This window comes from Centroberyx gerrardi, chromosome 14, assembly GCF_048128805.1.
Source record: "Centroberyx gerrardi isolate f3 chromosome 14, fCenGer3.hap1.cur.20231027, whole genome shotgun sequence".
Classification (NCBI taxonomy): Eukaryota; Metazoa; Chordata; class Actinopteri; order Beryciformes; family Berycidae; genus Centroberyx; species Centroberyx gerrardi.
Window position 1 is genome coordinate 8,136,480 of NC_136010.1, and position 21,842 is coordinate 8,158,321.

The window sequence follows — 21,842 nt, forward strand, 5'->3', positions numbered from 1 at the left end:
CAACAAAAATTTCAATAACGTACAACAAAAGCTAAAAACAAGGTTCATATACCTTATTTGCTTCGGCACATAGGTTTGTATCTGACATTATTGAATTGAAATAATAAAGTGAACATTATGTATTCACAGTGGGTCTTGTCTGACTCTTGTCTGTGTTATGTGAACTTTTACCTCTCCCGTTTGTGTTGTTTTTAGTCCAAAGTTGAAGGACAAGTGCACCACCAGTATGTAGATGAAATGAGGGCGTTTCCAAGTGAAACAGCTGAAAACAGGAGTAAAAGCCTCTCTCACAAGAGCAAGAGCATCTAGTCTCCAAAAAATGGGGCATTTCTGCGCTGTTGTAATGTCATGTTTTCAGGTTAAAACAATTTGAAATCTGCCAAGGCAGCAACAATTCTTGCTTGAATATAAAACATGCATTCAGGCTAAAATAAAAAGTGCAGCCAACGACCCAAGACCAGTGTGTTTACTATAGCAACACAACACAATGCCTTCTTTCTGACTCAGCCAGACAAATCCATGAAAACACTGTTGTTTGGAGTTACTGTACAAATCCCTATGAATTGCACTGTGGCCTATTCACTGACCACTGGCAAAACCCCTCTTACAAACACACTCCGAACAAAAACTGCACCAAATTGTCTGTCTCTACCCCCAAACAGCTCAAAACAAAACTTCAGTGTATTTTTCAGTCTTTTTGATTCTCTGAAAGTAGTTTCAGCAAAACAGAATCATGGTAGGATTATGTTTCAGAGCAGTATTGACAGTATTGACAGTATTAAAAACCGGGAGGCAGTAGGGTGGACTAATGTTTAGATGGACTGTCAAACCTGTAACTAAAAGGTCACAGGTTTGACCCCTGCAACAGCAAATGTGTGTCCTGCAGAAGTGTCTTTGAGCGAAAAACACAGAACCTCCACCTGCTCATTCTTTCTAAGTCACTCAGGAAAAAGAGTGTCCGCCTAAAACTAACATTAAAGATGACTAAGTGCAGATTAAGCAACAAGGTTCATAATGGTAGGGTGGTCACCCACGTTCAGACAATATCAACTAATATGAGGTCAGTGCAGGTTAAAGTCTCCCAACGGCTCGGCACCACAACAGGTGACTGCCTGACTGGGTGACTCACTCTCCGACATGACACCTGCACACACAGGAACACGGCGCTCTTCAAGCTAAAAAAGCACACAAATCTGCCCTCCTGGCCTCTTTCCTCCAAACTGCAGACCTCCGTAAAAGACGAAAGTCAGTCAAAACAAGCCGCCTTCGCTTTTTCCACTTCCAACACCTTTGTAAGCGCAGAACTGAAACTCACTCCGTACTCCCAGCCTAGCGAGTAGAGCATGGAGAGGCGGCCGCGCTCGTCTTTTTTCCACTCACTCACCAGGTTTTCCCTCCTCCCTGTCTGACTTCATCCCCTCCTCCGAGGGGAGTTTTCCAGAGGATTCCAGGATCTGTCAGGTGTGTGCCGGGGGACGTTCACGACAGACACACAGAAACTCAAACGCCTTCCTTCTCAAGCAGCCCTCACTCAAACGACGACCACTTTTATGTTCTCCCACTGAAGTCAGGCTCAGTTAAATCCAGGAAATATATCCAGGAGTTGTCCCTCTCTCTCTCTCCCTCTCTCTCTCTCTTTCTCTCCCTGAGTGTACCTGTCCTAGGCGACTCCCACGGGTTCAACGACACACTACACTCCTCCCCTCCCCCCTCGACTCCAATGGTTTACTAGGTAGGGAGGAGGAGCTCACTGGGGCTGTCACTATGTTTTCCCACATTACTCAAACACACACACACACACACACACATACAGACATGCGTGCACACACATGCACCGATTGGGGGAGGAGTCCTGTCAAAGGTGTGGGATAGCAGGCAGGTGAGCATCGGTGTGTGTGTCGTCTCACGCCGGCAGGCTGGCTGTGCAGTGTGTGTCTCACTAAGCGCAGCAACAGGTCTGCCAGCTGTTGACTTGCCTGGGGGTCTTAGTAACCTAATGCCTTACCGATAACACCTACGGCACAGTGAAAACCTCGAGCACCGTCATGATGAACAGATGCAGTGGGAAATGCTTGGAAATGGAAACACTGGCGAGTTGCACAGAATCGGGTTTGAACTTTGTGATGTTTTTCGCTTTTTTTTTTCTGCAGTAAAACAGTTCGAGATGAAGCTCTTTTTGTCCTTGTTAGAGCTGTCTGTCCAGATTTTTGAGTAACTTTTACAATATAAGGACTCCTGCAGAGTAGAGTACACGAAAACATCCATCTTAAAGGATAAGGCTGGTGTTTTTTAATGCATTTCTTACCGTCAACAAATCCTATGAGAATAACAAAATCAGCAATGAATTTGTTTTTCTAACAAGTCTCGTCCATGTAGCCGATGCCCAATGCAGCCATGTCCCAGCAGCCATAGAACTCCATTGTATTAAAAAACTATTAAAAACAGGTCAAAGAGCCATGCCGTTGCTCTGGGCAACACATTTCATCATCACGATGCACCGGGCCAGCCGACCTTTTCCTCAAACAACTTAATAAGCCGGCCGTAAACACTTTGCGATCTCAGGAAAGTAGTTCCGTAGCACCGAAAATAGTCCCCGGCGTAATGAAGAATTTGTTCCCATTTGAATTTGATTTGGTAATAACTACAACAGCCTGACTTCTCGTGATAACAGTTAGCGATTTTTAAAATTGAACTTTGTGAGCTGCATTTCAAGGTTTTTAGCTTACAATTGGAGCCAATGACTTCCGGGTTGACGGCTAAAAACGGTACGTGGGAAGTCAGAAAGTAACGGGAGAAGAACAAATGCATTGTTGATTTTGTTATTTTCATAGGATTTGTTGACAGTAAGAAATGTTTTTTTTTTTTTTTTTTTAAGTCACGTAGTCTCATATTCAGCCTTCAAATCATATTTTTTTTAACAATTTTGCCAGTGAGGTGAGATAACTCCACTTGCTTCCAATGCAGTTTCACTTGTTTCAGGAATGTTCTAGAAATGAGTGTCAATATCTTGAAACAAATCAGAAAAAGGCAGATCACTGCACTACTGTCAAGAAAATGACACTTGATTTTACAAAACTCTTGAAATACATTGATTTGCATTGGAAACAAGTGAAATTATCTAACCCCACTGGCAGATTTCTGCACTTGTTTTAAGAAAATTAAGTTAATTAAATTAAGAGTCAATAATAGACTAAATGACTATTAAGATGGAGATTTTTGCAGAGTAGGAGCCTAAACTAGCCAATATGGCTGGATTTAGAGCTTCAACCATGGGATACACACAGGATATTGTCCAATCATTCGGCGGATTAAAATACAGCTCCTTTTAAAAATTTAATAAACTCGAGAGGCTTACTTTTTATTGTAAAAGCTATTTTTTTTTTAAGCCTGTCCACTTTTTAGTTGAATCAAGTCTTTGTAATTTCTCTGATTGGCATGGAAATTAGGCAAGCAGACATATGGGCAAAATCCGTGTTTGTGAGGATATAAATAACTAAATCGATATCAATCACCAGTTTTCACAGTTAGTGCAGACACGCATACAAGCTAATTGTCCAAACCATCTGTGTTATGCTTTGTTTGTTTCACCCAACCTCTCAGTGGCACGCTGTCGAAGGCACCATCTCAGCGAGGGAGAAATCGATGATGTAGTCAGACAGAAGAAGCTCAGTTTGATTTTTAAACAAAGCTGGTGAGCCTATCCATTAATAAAGATAGTTTCATCTGGCTGCAGTGACACAAGCAAAACCTCTTCAAATAAACATGATGATGACTCAGACTAGAAACATAATCCCAATAACCATCAAAGTATGCACACAGCATTAATCACACAAATTGGCAAAAGAGGAGTAAAAAACACTCATCATAGATTGATTGAATTGTGTTTTAAAGTTTGCTGCCGTCGCAGTTTATTTTCCTTTCATCCTACGCTACTATTAGCATAGTGTAGCGTTCGCCCACCCATCCGGAGAGCATTTCCCACACTCAACTGTGCTATACTTCAGCCCAGGTCTTTTTCGATGAGTCGTCACAAAGCTGTCGGCATTTGGAAAATTATTATTTCAGTTTCACTACTCCTGCATGTTTAGCCAGTGTCGGTGTCAGAAGGCCATGTATGTATATCAATGATTAACGTGAACCAACATCTCATAAGTGAGTGTGTTCTCTCTATACACACCATCATTGCCTATGGTGTCCATTGTTATTATTTCATATTTCATCATCTGCACTGCCAGAAGCATTTCATCCAGCCTCTTCTGCAGAGTGTGCCATTTGAGAATCATTCAATGCACCACTCCTCTCTTCCAAACAATAAAGCCGGCCCAAAGAAAATAAGCTCTTGTTGTCTATTGTGTCCATGCATAATGGACAAAGTGAGGAAATTGAATACCGCCTGCTCAAAGGGGGGTTTGTGGCTCTAGCCAGCCTCCACCTCAGCCGCCCCCTCCTCTGAGCTTAACTGATACGCCACCGATTAAAGCGGGAAATACAGGCGCAGCATAATAGCTGCATTCTTGTCGGGCCAGGGCGAGATGAGAGTGAGCGGGAGGCTTTGTGCTGTGAATATGTGCGCGCATGTGTGCATGTGTGTGTATATGTTGATTTCACTTCATGATAACACTCAGCACTTATGGAGGAAGAAGAAGAAGAGTTCTTTTGTAATGGACAATTGGAATTCATTTCAAACACTGATTTTTTCCTCCTTACTTTCCTCCAACTTACAGTCACAAGACCATTCCATGAAAGGGGGAATGAATGTCTTTTTATGCCAGTGCAGAAGCAGGTAATTTATATTAAGTATAAATGACAGCATGTGCCTGTGCAGAGTAGCCAACGGCTGGAAATGACAAAGCCAAGAATGAGAGATGACTCAGCAATTTTCCCATTCTGGAGAAAGGAAACTCAGAAAGGGAATCTGAGAAAAACCTTAATAGTGTCATTTATCATGTGAAACTGTGGGTTGTAAAGTTATTTAAAGAATCGTGCTGCTAAAATTGGTTGGTGGAGTGCCTGAGAAATGATTGCAGGGCAATGCCCTAAATGCCTGACTACCTGCAAGAAGAGGATAGCTTTATGACAAAAGGGTCTAAGCGTTTAAATCAGGGCCATGCTAGCAGGTTATCATCATTATTACCACTGTGAACCCTCCGAGCCTCTGTGTTCAAATCTCTGCAGGACTGGAAAAGCTTTGAGAATATGTTAGCATCTTTTAATAAGTAGCCTGCAAGGAACTACGATGAAACATGTTAACAGAAGCATGGCCACTTGTTCAGTAGAGAGCTACAACATATTAATTACTCTTGCTGCAGATCTGTTGGGACGTTCTAGCTACTGTGTGAGGTAACTAGGAGGTGTTCCAGCTGCAGCTTGGGCCCAGACACTTATGAAGATAAAGTGCTAATCAGCAGGTCTGTTGGGTTTCCTAATTAAAAGAATGTACTTGGCACGCGCTGCCTATTTACACTACATTAAGACAGCATCAAATCACACTGCAGGGACCAGGGAACAATAGGAAACGCGCTTTCTGCGACACGCATGGTTTAGTATGTATGAAGATAAAAGGGGCTATATAGAAAGTGGTTAAGGTGAAACTGTCGGCACACACCTTGCACTTTCTGCATAATGATGTGGCACCTGGTTCGACACACATGCGCATGCAACCAGCGTCACACACACGCACATGCACGCGGCACACACACACCTGTCGTTAAGTTCTGGGAAGCCTAGGTGATGAGCTGAGAGCACTATGCCTTAAATGAAAATCAATGGAAGCAGCCAATTTGTCTTTCTGCAAAGTCTGTTTACACAACACCTCACAGGACAGCAGCACTACCTAGCACTGCCAAGAAGATGTCAACCTTTCACTGTGTACGTGGGGAAGAGATGAGAGTAAAATAGAGACAATGAGAGAAAGATTGAATGAATTAAACAGTGTGTGCATGTGTGTCTCTCTCTCTGTGTGTGTGTGTGTGTGTTCGTGCGTGCGTGGATTCAGACAGTCAACTGTTTATCACTGCAGCTCAGCTCGGTGGCTTGTGAACAATGCTGCGTCCATCTCTTTAATGCCTGTCTACCTGTCTTCAGCGCTGGATAGCTGACAAAATCATTGGGGCTTTTGTCACTGCACACAATGCACCTGCTAATGGCAAACCCCCTCCTCATAAATCCCCACTTTGCCCTGTTCCCATGAGTTTTCCCAACATGGCGACTTGCACTGCCAAATAAGCCAAAAACCAGCCTTTTATGATACATCAGCCCACACTGTACAAAACAGCCATAGTGAACTGTGAGGAGGACAGTAGAAGGGAAAAATGGCGAGTACAGAAAATGCATTGTTATTTGCACCAAAGAATGGAAAGAACTGCCAAGGTTACATAGTAGTAGTTGTGGGTTGAGTCATTATAAAACACCTGAACTCACAATGCATTTTCTCTAGTGCATGCTCAGGCACAAAACAGAGCATGAGAAACTCAATATTTGTATAAGAAAGGGTTTCGAAACCAGGGCCACAGAATACTAAGACATTTACTTTTGTCGTAACTCATTTTGACTCTATATGTCCATATCTCACGGAATAAGACAAGTAACTATACAGCTGCAGAGTCTGCTGACTCATGCTATTTCATCCTATAGGCAATAACATGTCAGCGCATAGTTTACTTGTATGGGTCACCCAGGAGTAACTGCAGGGGTTTTATGAGGAATGCTCAGGTCTCAGATTTGCTGTGACCTCCAAGTGGTTGTCATTTCCTGTCCCATGCACGCACGCACACACACACACACACACACACACACACGCACACACACCCTCAGGCAAAGCGAATGAATGGGGAGGGTGGGTCAGGGTTAAAATGGAAACTTGAAGTTTCTTGTTTGAAAAGCGTCTAAAAGGTCTGGAACCTTATATTGTTGATTTACTGTGTGTCTCTGTGAAGTACCTGCCTCGCCCGACTTCATCTTCTCTCTGTCCTCATTTTTTTCCCCCTTTGGCTAACCCATCATATTTTTTACCTTTCCACTTTCTCTTTTATCCTACCGGTCCAGCTCCTCCACTCCGCCTCTCCTTCATCAGCTATGTCATTTGCCCCTCTGTTCTCCCTCCTTCCAACCTCCATGCTCAGTAATCAGTGGAAAGGAACTGCCAGCCACCAGGTGCCACTCAGCTCTCCTCCAGACCTGCCAGCTCCGACAGCCACCATCCCTTTCAACCATCACCTCCGCTGCCAATCCGCTACTGCCAGACGCCAGCCCAGATTAGCTGCCCGTGGGCCTTTTTAACAGCCATTTGAAGGGCAGGGAGAAGCTATTACTGCCAGCGGCCGGTTGTACCAGTTGGCTGTATGCCTTGTCTTAAGGCTGCATCCAAGGTAGAATGTAAACTAATTCAGAAGAAATTACACCTACATATACTACCTTGGCATAGTGCTGCAGCTAGCAGTAAATCCAAAGCCTAATGAGGCGCAGGCGTTAAGTGAAGATTTTGGAATAGTTTCCAAGACTCTGCAAAACAAACAACAACAACAACAAAAATTCTCGGACCAAGGCAATTATAGACTTCATTTCATTTACAGACTGAACAGCAATCTATGAGAGGGAATATTGAGACACCAGATGACAGTGAGTTGATTGAACCATTACATTTCAACAAGGTTGAGCTGTTTGAATTAAGTGACAAGATCTCACTTCACTTAGAGTATTGACTGCATGAAGAAGCGGCGCACTATCCCACAGCTTTTCAGCTACTAATAGCTCTTATATTTTATACCAGCCGTGCCTTTCAATATACATTTTGGGGAGATTTGGGGATACTATTAACAGCAGATTGAAGACTTGCTGAGCTATCAGACGAGAGCCATTGAATACACACTTGCTGCATCTGATCCATTTACCCACCCGACAAAAAGCTATGTGCGCCAAGGAGAGTTTTCAGACAGTCTGAGACCCGGCAATTTTGGATGCATTGATAGCACACATCACGCACATTCAGCCTAGCAACGTGAACTGCCTAGCAACCATCACTGCAATAGAATGTATCAATGTGGGTGTACCTGTGTCTAGATGTATATTTAGATTAAAATTTTAGGTCTAAATGTTGGATTTGGCAAAGTTAAACTTAGCACACTGCTGTATCCAACTGATATATATACCTAGATGGTGCAACCTGCCTCAGAATTGATCTGTAAGGGAATAGAGAGAGGGGAGGGAAACAGCAGGAGGATGTTGGAAAGGCTCAGTGGAGGCAGAGAGGCTGAGAGGCTGTGTTGCTGGGGATTTCTATGATTTTCTGCTGCATCAAGTAAGTGGTCAGCACACACACACACACACACACACACACACACATACACACACACACACACACGCACCCACACATGCTCAGACCCTGATTGAGGCCAAATAATATTTCCTTGGACGACAGCCCATATAATATCATCCTGAACAGACACGTTTTATCCAGACCCCTTCAAATTAGACTTTTTGACCTTATGACCTGTGAGTCACATTTGTCTGCAGCCTTCTCTAATGAAGCAGTGAGAACGTGTAGATAAACTTTACTGCTGATCTTGCCTCAAATGTTATCCAGTTCCCGAAAGACAAAGATAAGGACTGCCGTTAATCAGACCCCCGATCTGTTCCCATGGCCAATTTCAACCTCTAATCTAAAGTCTTAACTGGAAAAGGCCAGAGGACACAAACACACTCACACAAAAAAACATGGTTGTTATGGCTGTGGTTGCACAATCTTTTGAGATTTTATGAGATCGCATCACTTTGGGTCCAGACCTGAAAACACCCATTATGTGTCTCTGGTATTTATGTCCATTGCTTGTATGTCCACATTACTTTTCCTCTTCCTCTTCCTCTCTTTGGTCTTATGGAGGTCATGGCCGGATTGTGTCCAGAATTTTGATCACAATGTGAGCGTGACCACTTCCAAATACAGTTTTGAAGATGACAATTCCAACAATACCTATTTTTTTGTGGCCCCTTTATGCGTTCTGGCATAATCGAATGACACGAGTCACATAAAAAAAAAAAGGACCGCTCCGCTCTGAACCCACCATAGTCATTGCGGCTGGGCATTTTTGAGTAGCTATTTCTGTTGCGTTTAAATCACAGTGGAGAGGCAGGGATATTGTTGCAGGAGGCAATTAAAATGCCACTCTCCCAGTGGCTATGAGAGGGCTGTGGGGAGGGCAGATGTTTTGAAAAGTGTCACTGCATGAGAAAAATGTAAGAGCTCAGCAGAGACCCTCCCCCACACACACACACACACACTCACACACCTTCTCACTCCCCCTCTGTCTTGTTCTTTTCATGCTCTCTCTCTCTCTGTCTCTCTCCCTGTCTCTCTCTCTCACTCCCTCTCTACGTCTCTCTCTCCCTTCCTCCCTCTCTGTATAATTCTCTCTTGTTAGTCAGAATACGTACTAAGCCGACACTGTGCCGTTACGCTTTGGGCAACCTTTCACCTTGCTTTCCTGCTCGCTGTGCTCTTCACCTCTCTTTCTCACCTCTCTTTCTCTCTCTCTCTCCACCTCTTCTCTCTGTACGACCCCTTTGACTTCTTGCTCTTAAATTCCCCATTACTGGAAACCAAACCACATGCACAGCCCCCAGTAGGGAAAGCCAGCTAGTGACATCATTGCCAGTTAATGTGCAGAAGCAGCACCTGTCTCCATAATGATACGGTGCTCACAGCTTACATTCGTTTCCCCCCCCCCCCTCTCTCTCTCTCTCTCTCTCTCTCTCTTTCTCACATCTCTCTCTCTTTCTCACTCTCTCTTTCTCACTCTCTCTGTCTCTCTCTTACTGCAGACCTGAGATGAATTTGCTGATACCACAGCACTCCATTCCCTGTTCTCATTCTGATGAAACTTGTGGTGATATACGCGGCCTTGGCCACTGCAGGGGTTGCTGTGTATGTGTGTGTGTGTGTGTGTGTGTGTGCGTGTTTTTCCTGAGTCTGCACATTTACAGCACCCAGGAAACGTCCATAGAACCAATACTCCAGCTGGTTCATGCTGTAGAAGAGTGTGTGTGCATTTAAGAATGTGTGCATGAATCCATCCATATGTAGGCAACCTAATAAAATATGTAAAGTATCTGCTGTCTTGGCTTCCATATGACTCCCATCGTAAAATAAAATAGTTTCAGAAGTTCTTCTAACTGTAAATAAACCCTTCAACACATCCTGTTTCATCAATTGGACACAGACAGCTGCAGTGAAATGCTGACCCCTGATCTGCTCCACTTGTACCCCTTTTATGGCTACAGCTACGGCCTCTAACACGCCAAATTAACCACAGTGCCAGCAACATTGCTCCCGTCTTTTCCAACAATGACTGCACTTGTGAGCTCTCTCAAGGCAACATCACGACATTGACAGCCACTAATAGGAGAGAAGGGAGGACTGGCAGCCAAATAGACCCCTAAGCAGGACACTCTAATGAGGAAAAGGCCCCCGGGGGCCGCCTGGGTGACACTGGAGATCCATACTGGAGCTGGCAGCCTACCAGCTTGCACGAGCCTGAAGATGCTTTTGTATTGGTGCCATCATTAGCCACTTTGATCCATTCTACAAGGCTCCATGTCCTTGAAAGAGGCTTGTGTCATGAAAAGGCTCGGACATGGAAACAGACTATAGACAGACTACTGTAATTTTGCGGGTCTGGCGAGCTGATCACAGTGACGTGTCCGGCCACCCTGTCAGATAAGAGGCTAGGAATAAGAAAAGACCTTTCAAGTTTATAGGCTGCTCTCTGGGATGTTTCGGTTGGTGACGCAAGCAACAGGCGCTGAATTCTCACAGCAGAACCATAAACAGCAGTGGTAATTATGGAGCATGAGAGTGTTAACTGTGTGGATGAAGCCACAGCATCTTTTATTGCAGAACTGGAAGGCATGAATGCATTAAACATAGAACCGATAACAATGCAGACTCTCCTCACGCAGACCATTAAGATGTAGAGCAAAATGTCTGCACTAGCTGCAAGCTACAGTAGGCCTACACAATATAGCTGCCAGCCGGTCACCACTAGCAAACTCAGCAGGTTAAAACGTTTAGCTGCATGACTTTGAGTTGTTTTATAACTCACTAAGTGGAGTGATTTCTCTGGAAACAGCTGGTATGCGCATACATTGGTTTAACTATTCAGCATAATTCAATAACTGCCAGATAATGTTATAACGTCAAAATGTAATGTCCCTCTAAATGGGTTGAAAATGTTAATGAGTTAATGCAATTCAATTGTTTGTAAATGTGACATTATTATATTAACTGTCAGTTAAAAATGTTTTACTCCTTATAAAGTAACAATAACTGCTTAATGTGACAATGTAGTACTATTACATTTACCAGCAATTTATTACATTAACATGTTTTATTACAATTTCAATTTAAAGGGAGTTTTAAGTTTGGTGAGTGTAACAGCCCAACAACTGTGTGCATAGAGCAAAGTCACCTGCCTGGATTGACGTCTTTCCTGGGTCACCCCAGGGTGCAACATGAACCCAGGATTTATGGGTTGACCTCACTGCTTGACAGATAACAGAATGGTAGCACAAACTACCGTTAACGACAACAATGTTTTACTTAACTCAGTGCTAATTGCAGGTGGTCAATTATACTTGTGTCTGTCGTTCAATACTAAAGCACACTCAGACTAAATTAAGAAACAGCCTGTGTTATAGTGTGATTGGTTGTCATTAGCAGCCAGCAGCAACCTGGACTGCGAGCAACAGTCCTCGTTAGCAAGAATAACATGAGTAACAGATGCTCATTACTCCAACAGAAGCTGAGAGGAACAACACAAATGTTGGGTTGGGAGAGGAATTGATGACTGGTGAGTTGCTAGTGTTGCTCTCATAATGAAATCCTGGTGCACCCTTGAGCAAGGCACTTAATCTTCAAACTGCTCTTGTGGGTTTGCTCAGTTAGTCCTATCAGCTGGCGCAAATGTGTGTGTATGTCTGCGTGCTTGCATGTGTGTGTGTGTGCTCTGCCTCCCCCACCGCCCCCACCACCCGCCAGAAGTTGCTCCTTTGTGGTACTGCAAGAGAAAGGTTACCTCTCAGTCAGCCTATCCTGGTTCAACAGGAAGCAGAACAGGTCTTACCTTTGTCCAGGGAGGAGTCTGGAGAGTTGAAGTCCATGAGGCTGCTGATTTCACTCTTGTAGCAAAGGTCAGTGGCTGGTGGCTTCTGCCTCTGGTGGAGAGAGGGATCTGGGGGAGGAGCAAACAACAACAGGCTTCATTTATCCAACAGCATACGAATGTGGAAATCACACAGCACATGATTGACACAAGCACAGTGGAATTTATCAGCGTTTTGGGAAATGAGATTGGGTTGCAAATTCTATGAAATCTCAAGAGCAGGTAGTTTTCTTGAGATAAAAATCAGGGAATTTACTTGTACAGTAGCCTGTGTGTTTCACACTGCAGTCTCAACAAAAAAAAATTCTGCATCTCCCCAAAGGAAAATCAGCAAAGACAAAAGTGCAAAGCAACTGTTAATTTCTTTTGCCCTGGCTGTGTTGCAATTAAAAAAGAAACTTGAGAAACTAATTAGGCTCATATTCAACTTAAAGACTATGCAGTTTGAATTTTTACATTCGTCCCACTCTGATTACTTAGCGTAATGATGTGGTCATAAAAAGGAGCTAAATTTTTTTGTGTTATATGGCTGTGGATGATGTTTATTTAAGCCTGAACAGTAGGCCCTAGACCTAAATATAACCAGGACTGTAGAAATTATTCTTACTTTAGGTTTCTGTTGTGTTGCACATCAATCATTAAGATCATGACAAAGGTTTACAGGCTCCACACACTGAATTATCCATCAGCCACAGCACATTTTAAACTTTGAACAGTTGGTTCTATATACAGCCTGGTGAAAACTACTGGGTGTGTTATTTAAATGTCTGTGAAGGAGCTCGTCTAAATTATTAACATTTAGGAATGATCAAGGACAGACATGAAATCTTGCCCCCGGTGTTGGTAAAGTTGAAGGAATGTCTAAGTACATTTTAAGCATTTTAAAGGGAAATATTCAAGCAACATATAAAGTGATTTCTACAGTATACTATTAAGACTATTGAGATTGAAATTAAGACGAGGGAGATTAGATGGATTAGATAGATGGATAAGAATTTAATTAATCCCAGAGAGAAATTCTAATTGTTACAGCAGCAAGACACCACACATACACAAAACAAAGCACAAATCCAGGTACATAAAGAATAAAAAATAGAGAATACCAATGCAAAAATATATGTGCAAATGTGGCCTATATGTGCTAAGCAGCATGTTCTTATTATACATAGATATGAGTGTATGTATGTACTCAAACAGGGAGAGAGAGAGCATGCATGCACCCAAAATGCATACATGTCTGCATATGAATGGTTTCCCTCCATATGCACATAAAACTAGGCTGCAGGTGGAATTCTAAATGTGTGCAGGCAACACAATGCCTGAGGTATGAAGGAAGGAAATGATGAATGCAAACACACTACACCAATCAATTCACTCCATCCCTCGCAATACAAATGTGATGAACTCTAACCCCTCCGTCCAAAGTTTACTAACTCCACAGTAACTTACTATTCAGCTACTGTCTCTGGGTATAGTGCCATAGTATGAACATACCCACATGCATGCAGCCATACACACACATCTGCATAAAACACACACACACACCCAATGCTTTAGGCGGCTTAAACACATAAACATCAGCATTTTTATGACCAGAATGTGATTTGATTTCTGATTGAGGTTCAGCGGCTCCTAATATACGTTTGGTTCCCCACCAGTGGCACACAGTGAATGCATATTGAATGCACCGCTCCCAGTCAATTCGCATAAAAGTGTTTGCTAAAAGGACTCTGTCACTGCAGCGTCTACAGTCCACTTCTGCCACGCTCCCTCTTCGACCCACCGAGACATGAAGAGTTTTAGTCCAAAGCAGAATATTCATCATTTGAAAAAAAGTGACACCTACTGTTACAAAATGATTTATAGCACAATTTTTTTTTTTAAAGTGTCACTTTTTAAGGATAGTAGTCCTTGGCTGACAAGAAAGAAATCATACTTTTACACTCCGAGTCCGAAAAGCAATACTGAATGATGAACTCCAAGTAGCGCAAGTATTATGTAGAGATTAGATCTGTTCACACAATTCACATTCCAGCAAACTACCTCACTTCCACTTCACTCTCCAAGCTCTCCAAAATGATTTATAGCACAATTTTTTTTTTTAAAGTGTCACTTTTTTTTTAGTAGTTGACAAGAAAAAAATCATACTTTTACACACTGGGTCTTCTATAATTTAGTGATATTGAATGATGAGTGATATGTAGAGATTAGATCTGTTCACACACAGTACAATTCACATTCGAGCAAAATACCTCACTTCTACTTCACTCTTCAAGCCCACTCCCCCCCCACCCCCCCACCCCCCCACCCCCTCTCTCCTCCTCCCCCCTCCCCTTCTCCCATCAACCCGCCTATTAAGACGCTGTTACCGGGTGAATTATTTGCAGTAATTGAGCACAGATGTGTGTGGATGAAGAGCTGGAGGTCCAGGGGTGATGCTGTCATTAAGGCTGGATTAGTCATCATGCTTGTCGAGATGGACTTTATAAGGCTGCTAATGACAGCCTGGCTTGCTGCCCCACCTCTGGTGATTGGTAAGAGCGTGTGAGGGCTGTTTTTCCAAATTGGTATACGCAACACTTTGCCACCCCACGCCGTGCAAGCGTATAATTTTTCAAACTTGCCCACAGTGCAGCCCCCGGCGCCAGGAACGCAGTTGTCAGTGTTTTGAATAATGTGGAAATTCAGAGCGCATATTTATCTGCTACCTTCAAGTTGCTGCCCAGTAGCCTCGTGGACATTTGTTATCTCCCCTGCGTCGTGCCCTTGACAGGCTCTCACTGGCAGTTGGAAATGTATCCAAGGTGTGGAAAAGGGAAAGGATGCGGTCGAATGAATGCAAAGACAGTAAACCATGATGGGGGCTTGATGAGGATGGAGAGAGGAAGTGGGTGGTGGAAGGAGAAAGGATGGTGTGTGCTGTGGAGTGAGCTCAGGTGTGCCTTGATTTTGTTTAGATTATGTCTATTACGTTCAAACAAAAATAATACGTTAAGTGCTTTGAAATTATACCAAAATAAGATTAAAGGTGCACTAGGCAATTTCGCACATAGGCGGCCCCAAATGGCAGCGAGAGGTACTGTTTGAAATCAAATCAAATCGATATACATTTCATTTTCTTAGTGGCTGGTGGGGGTGGAACTGTTGAAGAAAATCTTTTCACATCAGGTTCAGCTATCGTTGCGAGTCCAGTTTTCTCTGGACAGAGCGCTCGTTGCTGCATTGCAATTCTTGCATTTTGCTTTTTAGTTTCGATTTGACAATTCCTGTGAGAACATTTCCAACGAGTAACCATACCCAACACCAAAATAACATTTATGTCAAAGAGAGTTTGGACCATTTATAGTAACAAATGGTTACACAGTTGTATTTGGTGAAAAAGGCTCCGCTCGAGGATGCTCCCCAAATGAATCCAAGCAGCATGCGAGAGATTCTGCAGGGAGCGCAATAAAACCCCCAAGGCATAGTAGACATGATATATCATTCAATAATATGAAAACCATAACATAAAACCAGGAGGGGGTCGGGGTGGTGGGGGGAGTTTTGCATCGACTTCGGTCAACAGCAACCGCGGCATGAATGATCAGCAGAGTGAGAGTGTGAGCTGTCAAATTATAAAGACTGCCTCATTGATTTGTTTGAATGTGATTGGTGATTTTAAGAGTCAGCTGAAACTGATCAGCTGATGTTTTGTTTGGATGGGTCAGCTGAAGCCGATCAGCTGAGGCCAATCAGCTGATGGCGTGCATGACTTCAGTGTTCTGCCTGAAGTAATGTGATGCTCCATAAATTATGATTTGGGAAAATAAGGCAAATCTATGGTGTCTCAATTAGGGGAGGAAGGGACACTCTTCTCTGTTGCAACCCCCTTTTGTGATTTAGGCTGACAAGACAGGTGTATTTTTACATAGAAATCTTGCCTAGTGCAGTTTCACTGCATGTTTGGAAGAGATTCTGGAGGTTGGGCACAAAGAATATAACTGTCAATGTAACAACGACTCACTATCACTTGCTGGGCTGCATACAGATTGTTTTAATGATTGTGTTTCCTCAGTAGGGCACCTTGCTCAGGGGTGCAGTTGAAATCTTTGTGGATGTGGATTATCAAGGGGTTAAAGGTAAGGAGAGTGAAGAGGCCTAGAGGAGCTATAGGGGAGAGATGGCCAGGCTGCTGCTCTTATTATTACTTCAGCCTTGCAGACTTTGTGTGCACTGTCTGTGTGTGTGTGGCTATGAAAAAAAACATGTTTTTCCCCAGTGGAGTTATCAAGGAGCTAGTTGTACTGTTTTCTGGGTCACTGTCCAGGCCTCTGAATCAATGTCCTTTTCAGCACGCTGAATATTTGGGTCTGGTAAGGTCCTAGTGCCTCAGATCGATCTAGTGGCCCATATCTCAACTCACTGAAGTCAAAAAACACAGCAGAGTGAAGAGCAAGCAAATATATAGATGATGGGTACACAGTCAGATAGACAGATCCGGCAGATAGATAGATAGATAGATAGATAAATAGATAGATAGATAGATAGATAGATAGATAGATAGATAGATACACAGTCAGATAGACAGATCAGGCAGATAGATAGATAGATAGATAGATAGATAGATAGATAGATAACCGATAGAAGTGTAGAAACTCCCTTGTTGCTCTGGCTCCCCAACTCTTACTACCTGCCATGCTGCACCTTGAATGAAGGATGAAACCTTTAAACCTGTGCTTAAGCCCGCTGTATATATCATGTTTTGGGCGATTTATTAAGCCTTTGAGATGACAAAATCGTCTTTCCTCTTCTCCTCTCCCACTTTTCTTTCCTCATTTCCTCACAGGGGAGCAGGAATATTAACCGGCGAAGACTTCGCGGCTCACCTATTATCTCACTGCGAGTGTGGATATCTGCCACCCGCAGTTAAGGAAGATAAGTCATTCACAGCTTGGCAGAAAATGAGAGGATCTTTATGCATTCAGACCACAAATGATGCATACAAATGATGCATACATTATAGATGGTAATTAAAACAAAAGAGAGAAGTGGAGAGACACAGCGGGTTGTTTTGTTTCGGGTGTGGACAGTGGTGAGGAAAGATCATCCATCTTTTTAGTACCCATTTAATTGAAATACCTAAGAACTGAATTACCGTAAATCACCTCAGCTTCAGTTATCTTAGAACTCTATTTTTAGCTGCAAAGAAAACAAACAGCAATCTTGTGGGAAATGATCTGACTACCAACATGTTTATCATGGTTATCCTTATTGTTGCTTCACATTTGGTATCTGTCTGGTGGAAGGCTTTATATATATAAAATAGCAGCGAAGGCGTAGGTTGGGACTCAATAATGTTCTTGCAAGATGTATAGTTTTCACGAGAAAGCAATGTACTGCAGCAGAAAATTAAAAAAAAAAAATGCTGATGAGAATTTATCACACTTTACGGCTTGGTTCCATTTTCCTCGCCATCAAACTCATATTTCCTCAATTCACTTTATCAATAATGAGTGGTTTAACCAGCCGAGCACACAACTGAGGGAAAAGGTAATTTTGCTGTGATGAAATAAATAATGATTTGGCCCGGTGACAAAAACAACTTTGGTACCCCCATGTGGCTTTGTAATGATGTAATTATCCAAATCACTGTATCCTTGCCAAACAGGGTCTACTTGGACTGTTTTTCTTTTTTTTAATGGGGTACTACTGTCTTTCCACTGATAACAAGCTTGCTAAGAATACAATCTCTTGAAGTAACGCGCCATGAATCATCACATCAGGCTGCAGACGAATGATGTTGAGTGCAAAGCATATCAAACATAAGTCTATATTGTAAGTAAATTGTCCAGAAGATTAGCAGTTGAAATGAAAATGCATGCATGTGTGATGGTTGCAAACACACTTAAAGGAATAGTTCACACAAAAGTGAAAACGACATTTCCACTCACTGTGCGATTGTTTGGCTTCATAAGACTTGGATTATGCTGCTTATCTATTCCTTTATTGATCCCCATAGGGAAGAGTGTAAGATCAGCTAAAGAAAAGCATGTCTGGAATTTTATTTTATCTCTTATATCTTATGTGTATATACAGTAAAGTGTGATATGTTAGATTTTTGTTGCTGGAGTACCAAATCTATCTATCTATCTATCTATCTATCTATCTATCTATCTATCTATCTTCCATCTATCCATCTATCTATCTATCTATCTACCTCTGCTGCAAAAATGTCAAGCACAATCTGGGTTACCATAAAAGTTATGAATCATCTCTCTACCAAACATCACAAAAGTGAAAGTTGTTTCAACTCTAAACTTTTCCAGAGTTCAGCAGAGGACCATCCTCTCACCTCCTGCACCTTTTGTTAAAAGCGTGTCTGGTTTTGCTGATTCATGTGGGAGGCTGATGCTAACCTTTACATTGTTGCAGCAAAAGTACAATATGGAGATTCAGCCCTCGTCAACACGGCCCCCCTGTTGTTCCTCTTCTCAACGGATATGGGAGAAGATGAAACACAGAATCCTTGCACGGAGGGCTGTGCCTCCCAAAATAAACTATTCTCTCAAAATAGAGGCAGCCGAACCTCCCTCACCTCCCCGAGTTTGGAGGGAGACTTAGTTCAGACTAGAGACTTCATTGTGTGTTTTTTTTTTAGCAGAACCCAGGTCTCCCTTGTGGGGATCCAAATATTTAGCAGTCGGTCAAAGCATAATCCATCAAGCCGAGGGAAATATTCAGACACACAAGGCTTCAGGCAGGGATACTCTGCCACATTTGGATTATTGTTATTATTGCTATTACTGTGAGTGCTGTTGAGAGTCTCTTTTTACACTTTCTGTCTCCCAACAGACTTCCTTGCCAACCAGCGCTCCATTTTACTCCAATCAACGCACAGGTAGGAGGCATTATCATTTATTTACGTCAGCCTACATGCGTATTTCTACAGGCTGAAGTGACAACACATTATGCGTCACAATGTATTCCTTTGTAATCGGCACACGAACACCGCGATGATGATTGGAATGGCTGTTATATCAAAGCAAATTAGCTGTTATGGTTCTGAACTGTCACGCACAAACACACACAACGCATCTCTCTCTCTGAAAGGGTTTGACGAGTCCTGCCATTCAGACTCCCTCTTATACTCTCCATGGAACAGTCAAACCAGGCATAATAATAACAGATTACATTTTATAGAACACCTTGTTAACTTCACATTGCAGAAAGTTAACTCCCTTCCGCTATTAAACTGTAGTGTGACTGAATAAAACTGCCAATTTACTGTACATCCAGTAACCAGAGCTAGACACTCGCACATTCACACACAGTTTAAGTTTCTCAGGTTTGTGGAGATTATTGTAGAGGTCTGAAGTAGGTTCGGCAGTCACAGCTGTAATGAGCTGAACTCTATGGTTATGATATAAACTCCCATATAGTAATGGTCCACCAATCCTAAAGGGAAGATCGAGAAGAATTACTAGTCTTCACGGTCAGACGGTTCTCTCTGTCTACGTCTCCCTCTCTCTCCCTCTCTATCTCTCCCATTCCTGTCACCACCCTTCTCCCTTGGGTCCTCTCTTCTTCTTTAGCTGACTGACTCCACCACCCCTTCTTTTTCTTCCTCATTTTCTATCCCCTCTCTCTCTCTCTCTCTCTCTCTGCATTTAATGGGGCTCCTCGAGTCCGGGCAAAGCGGCGTCTTCTCTCTTCAGAGCGCTGCCGTATTTTATCTGTTGGCACAGTGCAGGAAGAGGCGACGGTTGGAACAAAAGAAGGCCCTAATGAGAAGTGGAGGTGATTAAGGGATGAATAGTCGCCGCTGCCGGAACCTTCACCACAGCGCCCGTGTTCCCCAGCTCGGTCTGCAATCTGCAGATAGGCACTGCCTCTCTTTTCTTGCGTCTGCCACCCGCCTTTAATTGCATTGACATTCACTGGTCCCGAGGCTGCCGGACTTCTGATAAAGCCCGCGCATTCATGCATTAATCACCGGCAGCCCGGACAGGCCTTCCCCCCTGTATCACCTGCCTCAGGACCCCGATTCAAGGTGCCCTATAAATATCCTGTGGATAAATGGAACTAATGGACCAGGGGTGTGATTGCGAGCAGCTAGTGCTTAACGTTCACCCGCCCACGCTAACCATCCCCTTTCTCAAGACGACTGGTTGTCAATTCATATTGTAATGAAAGGCTGCCAAATGTACGGGGCGAGTCATTCAAAGGAAGTGTGTAGGTTGGGGATGTTATTAGTTGGTGTAAGGACTCCGGAGAAAATGAGCTGCCGCCTGAGAGACTAAACCGAGGAGAAGCAGTCTTTTGTTCGCGCGTGAATGTCATTTTCACAGTGGCCATCAGAGGAATGAACATGTCATCACCATTGTGTGCACAGAGGAAAATGGCTCCTTTTCTCAGCTCCATGTTATACTAGAAACAGTTGCCTGTATGTAATACAACCTTAACATGAACACCGAGGAAAACTGAGGAGAGCTATTGGGCAACACTGTGTTTTGGTCCTGTGCTTGGTCACTTTAAAACCATATTTTTCTTGTGAGTTTGGCACCTTGGGGGATGGAGAGTTTTGTGGCAGCTCATACCAGGAAATTGAATGGTGCTGAAAATTGTGTCCCAACAATTTTATGTTTACATTTGACAGCATGCTGCACTTGGCTACCATTTAATGCGCTTGAACTAATACCCGAATTGTACCACCAAGGTTCTGATCTTGACTGATACTTCAATTCAGCCGCTTGCAGTAGCTGTGATGTTTACGTTGTGTGGACAGGCATGATGGGAGATTATAAGAGGATAGGTTTACGACATGCTGTGTAATCCCAACTGATTAGTACTCAGATAGCTGTTGCTAATTGAATTGCCTGTCATCATGTGGAGATCCCACTGTGCTGTGGGATGGTGAAAGTTACAGTGTTATCAGGGGAATTAATTCAGTGAACATGCTGTAGGCCCATCAAAAGATGTTGCATCAGCTGTGATAGGTGTCACTCTTCAAATTCATAGATAAAAACACAATTACAGTACAGTATGTTAGTGTTGCAAAACTCAAATTAATAACAATGACTCAAGTCTTGGTAATGACAAGGACAAAAGCAAACTTGGAGATTGTCTTAAACTTATACATTCATTTTGTAAAGTCTTATCATAGCACTGCGATAATAATATTCTGATACAACATACATTTACAGTACAATATTATCTAAATGCACCCTGGGCACTACACTACATTTGTTTAACCAACCATGTTATAATAGCAAAAAGGGGCAACTGTGGATACTTAATAAACCAATTCTAAATTTGCCTGGAGAATGAATATGTAGATACTTGAATAATTATCCCAATGCAATTACACTAAAATCCTGGAAGGAAAAAATGAAAAGATTTTTTTTTCAGTACCCCTCATTTTGTTAAAAAAATCAATTTAATGAATACCATCTAACTCAAATGTGTTTTATGAGCAGCTTTTAACAGCAATTATGACTCAAAGGCAGTGCAAATTTATTCAAGTGCAGTATTCTCCAAAGGACCTTGGGAGTTTGTTTTTTTCTTTCATTTACCCCTATGTTTGCAAAGCACCATTCAAACAACAATGTTGTTGTTTGCATTGTTTGCAGCTTATCTTTTAGTGCTGCTGAGTGTTACACTAATAATCTACAAGCATTTCGAAACATTGAGCACTTGAGCGCAAAAGTG

General features: G+C 42.7%; 1 protein-coding gene across 1 annotated transcript in view; it reads right to left on the reverse strand.

Moving 5' to 3' along the window:
* Nucleotides 1-21,842, reverse strand: part of LOC139920220 (kazrin) — a 145,830-nt gene that overhangs the window by 33,005 nt on the left and 90,983 nt on the right. The window contains exon 3 of the mRNA XM_078288315.1: nt 12,117-12,224. Within this exon, the coding sequence (XP_078144441.1) occupies nt 12,117-12,224 (108 nt within the window). The remainder of the gene's footprint in view (nt 1-12,116; nt 12,225-21,842) is intronic.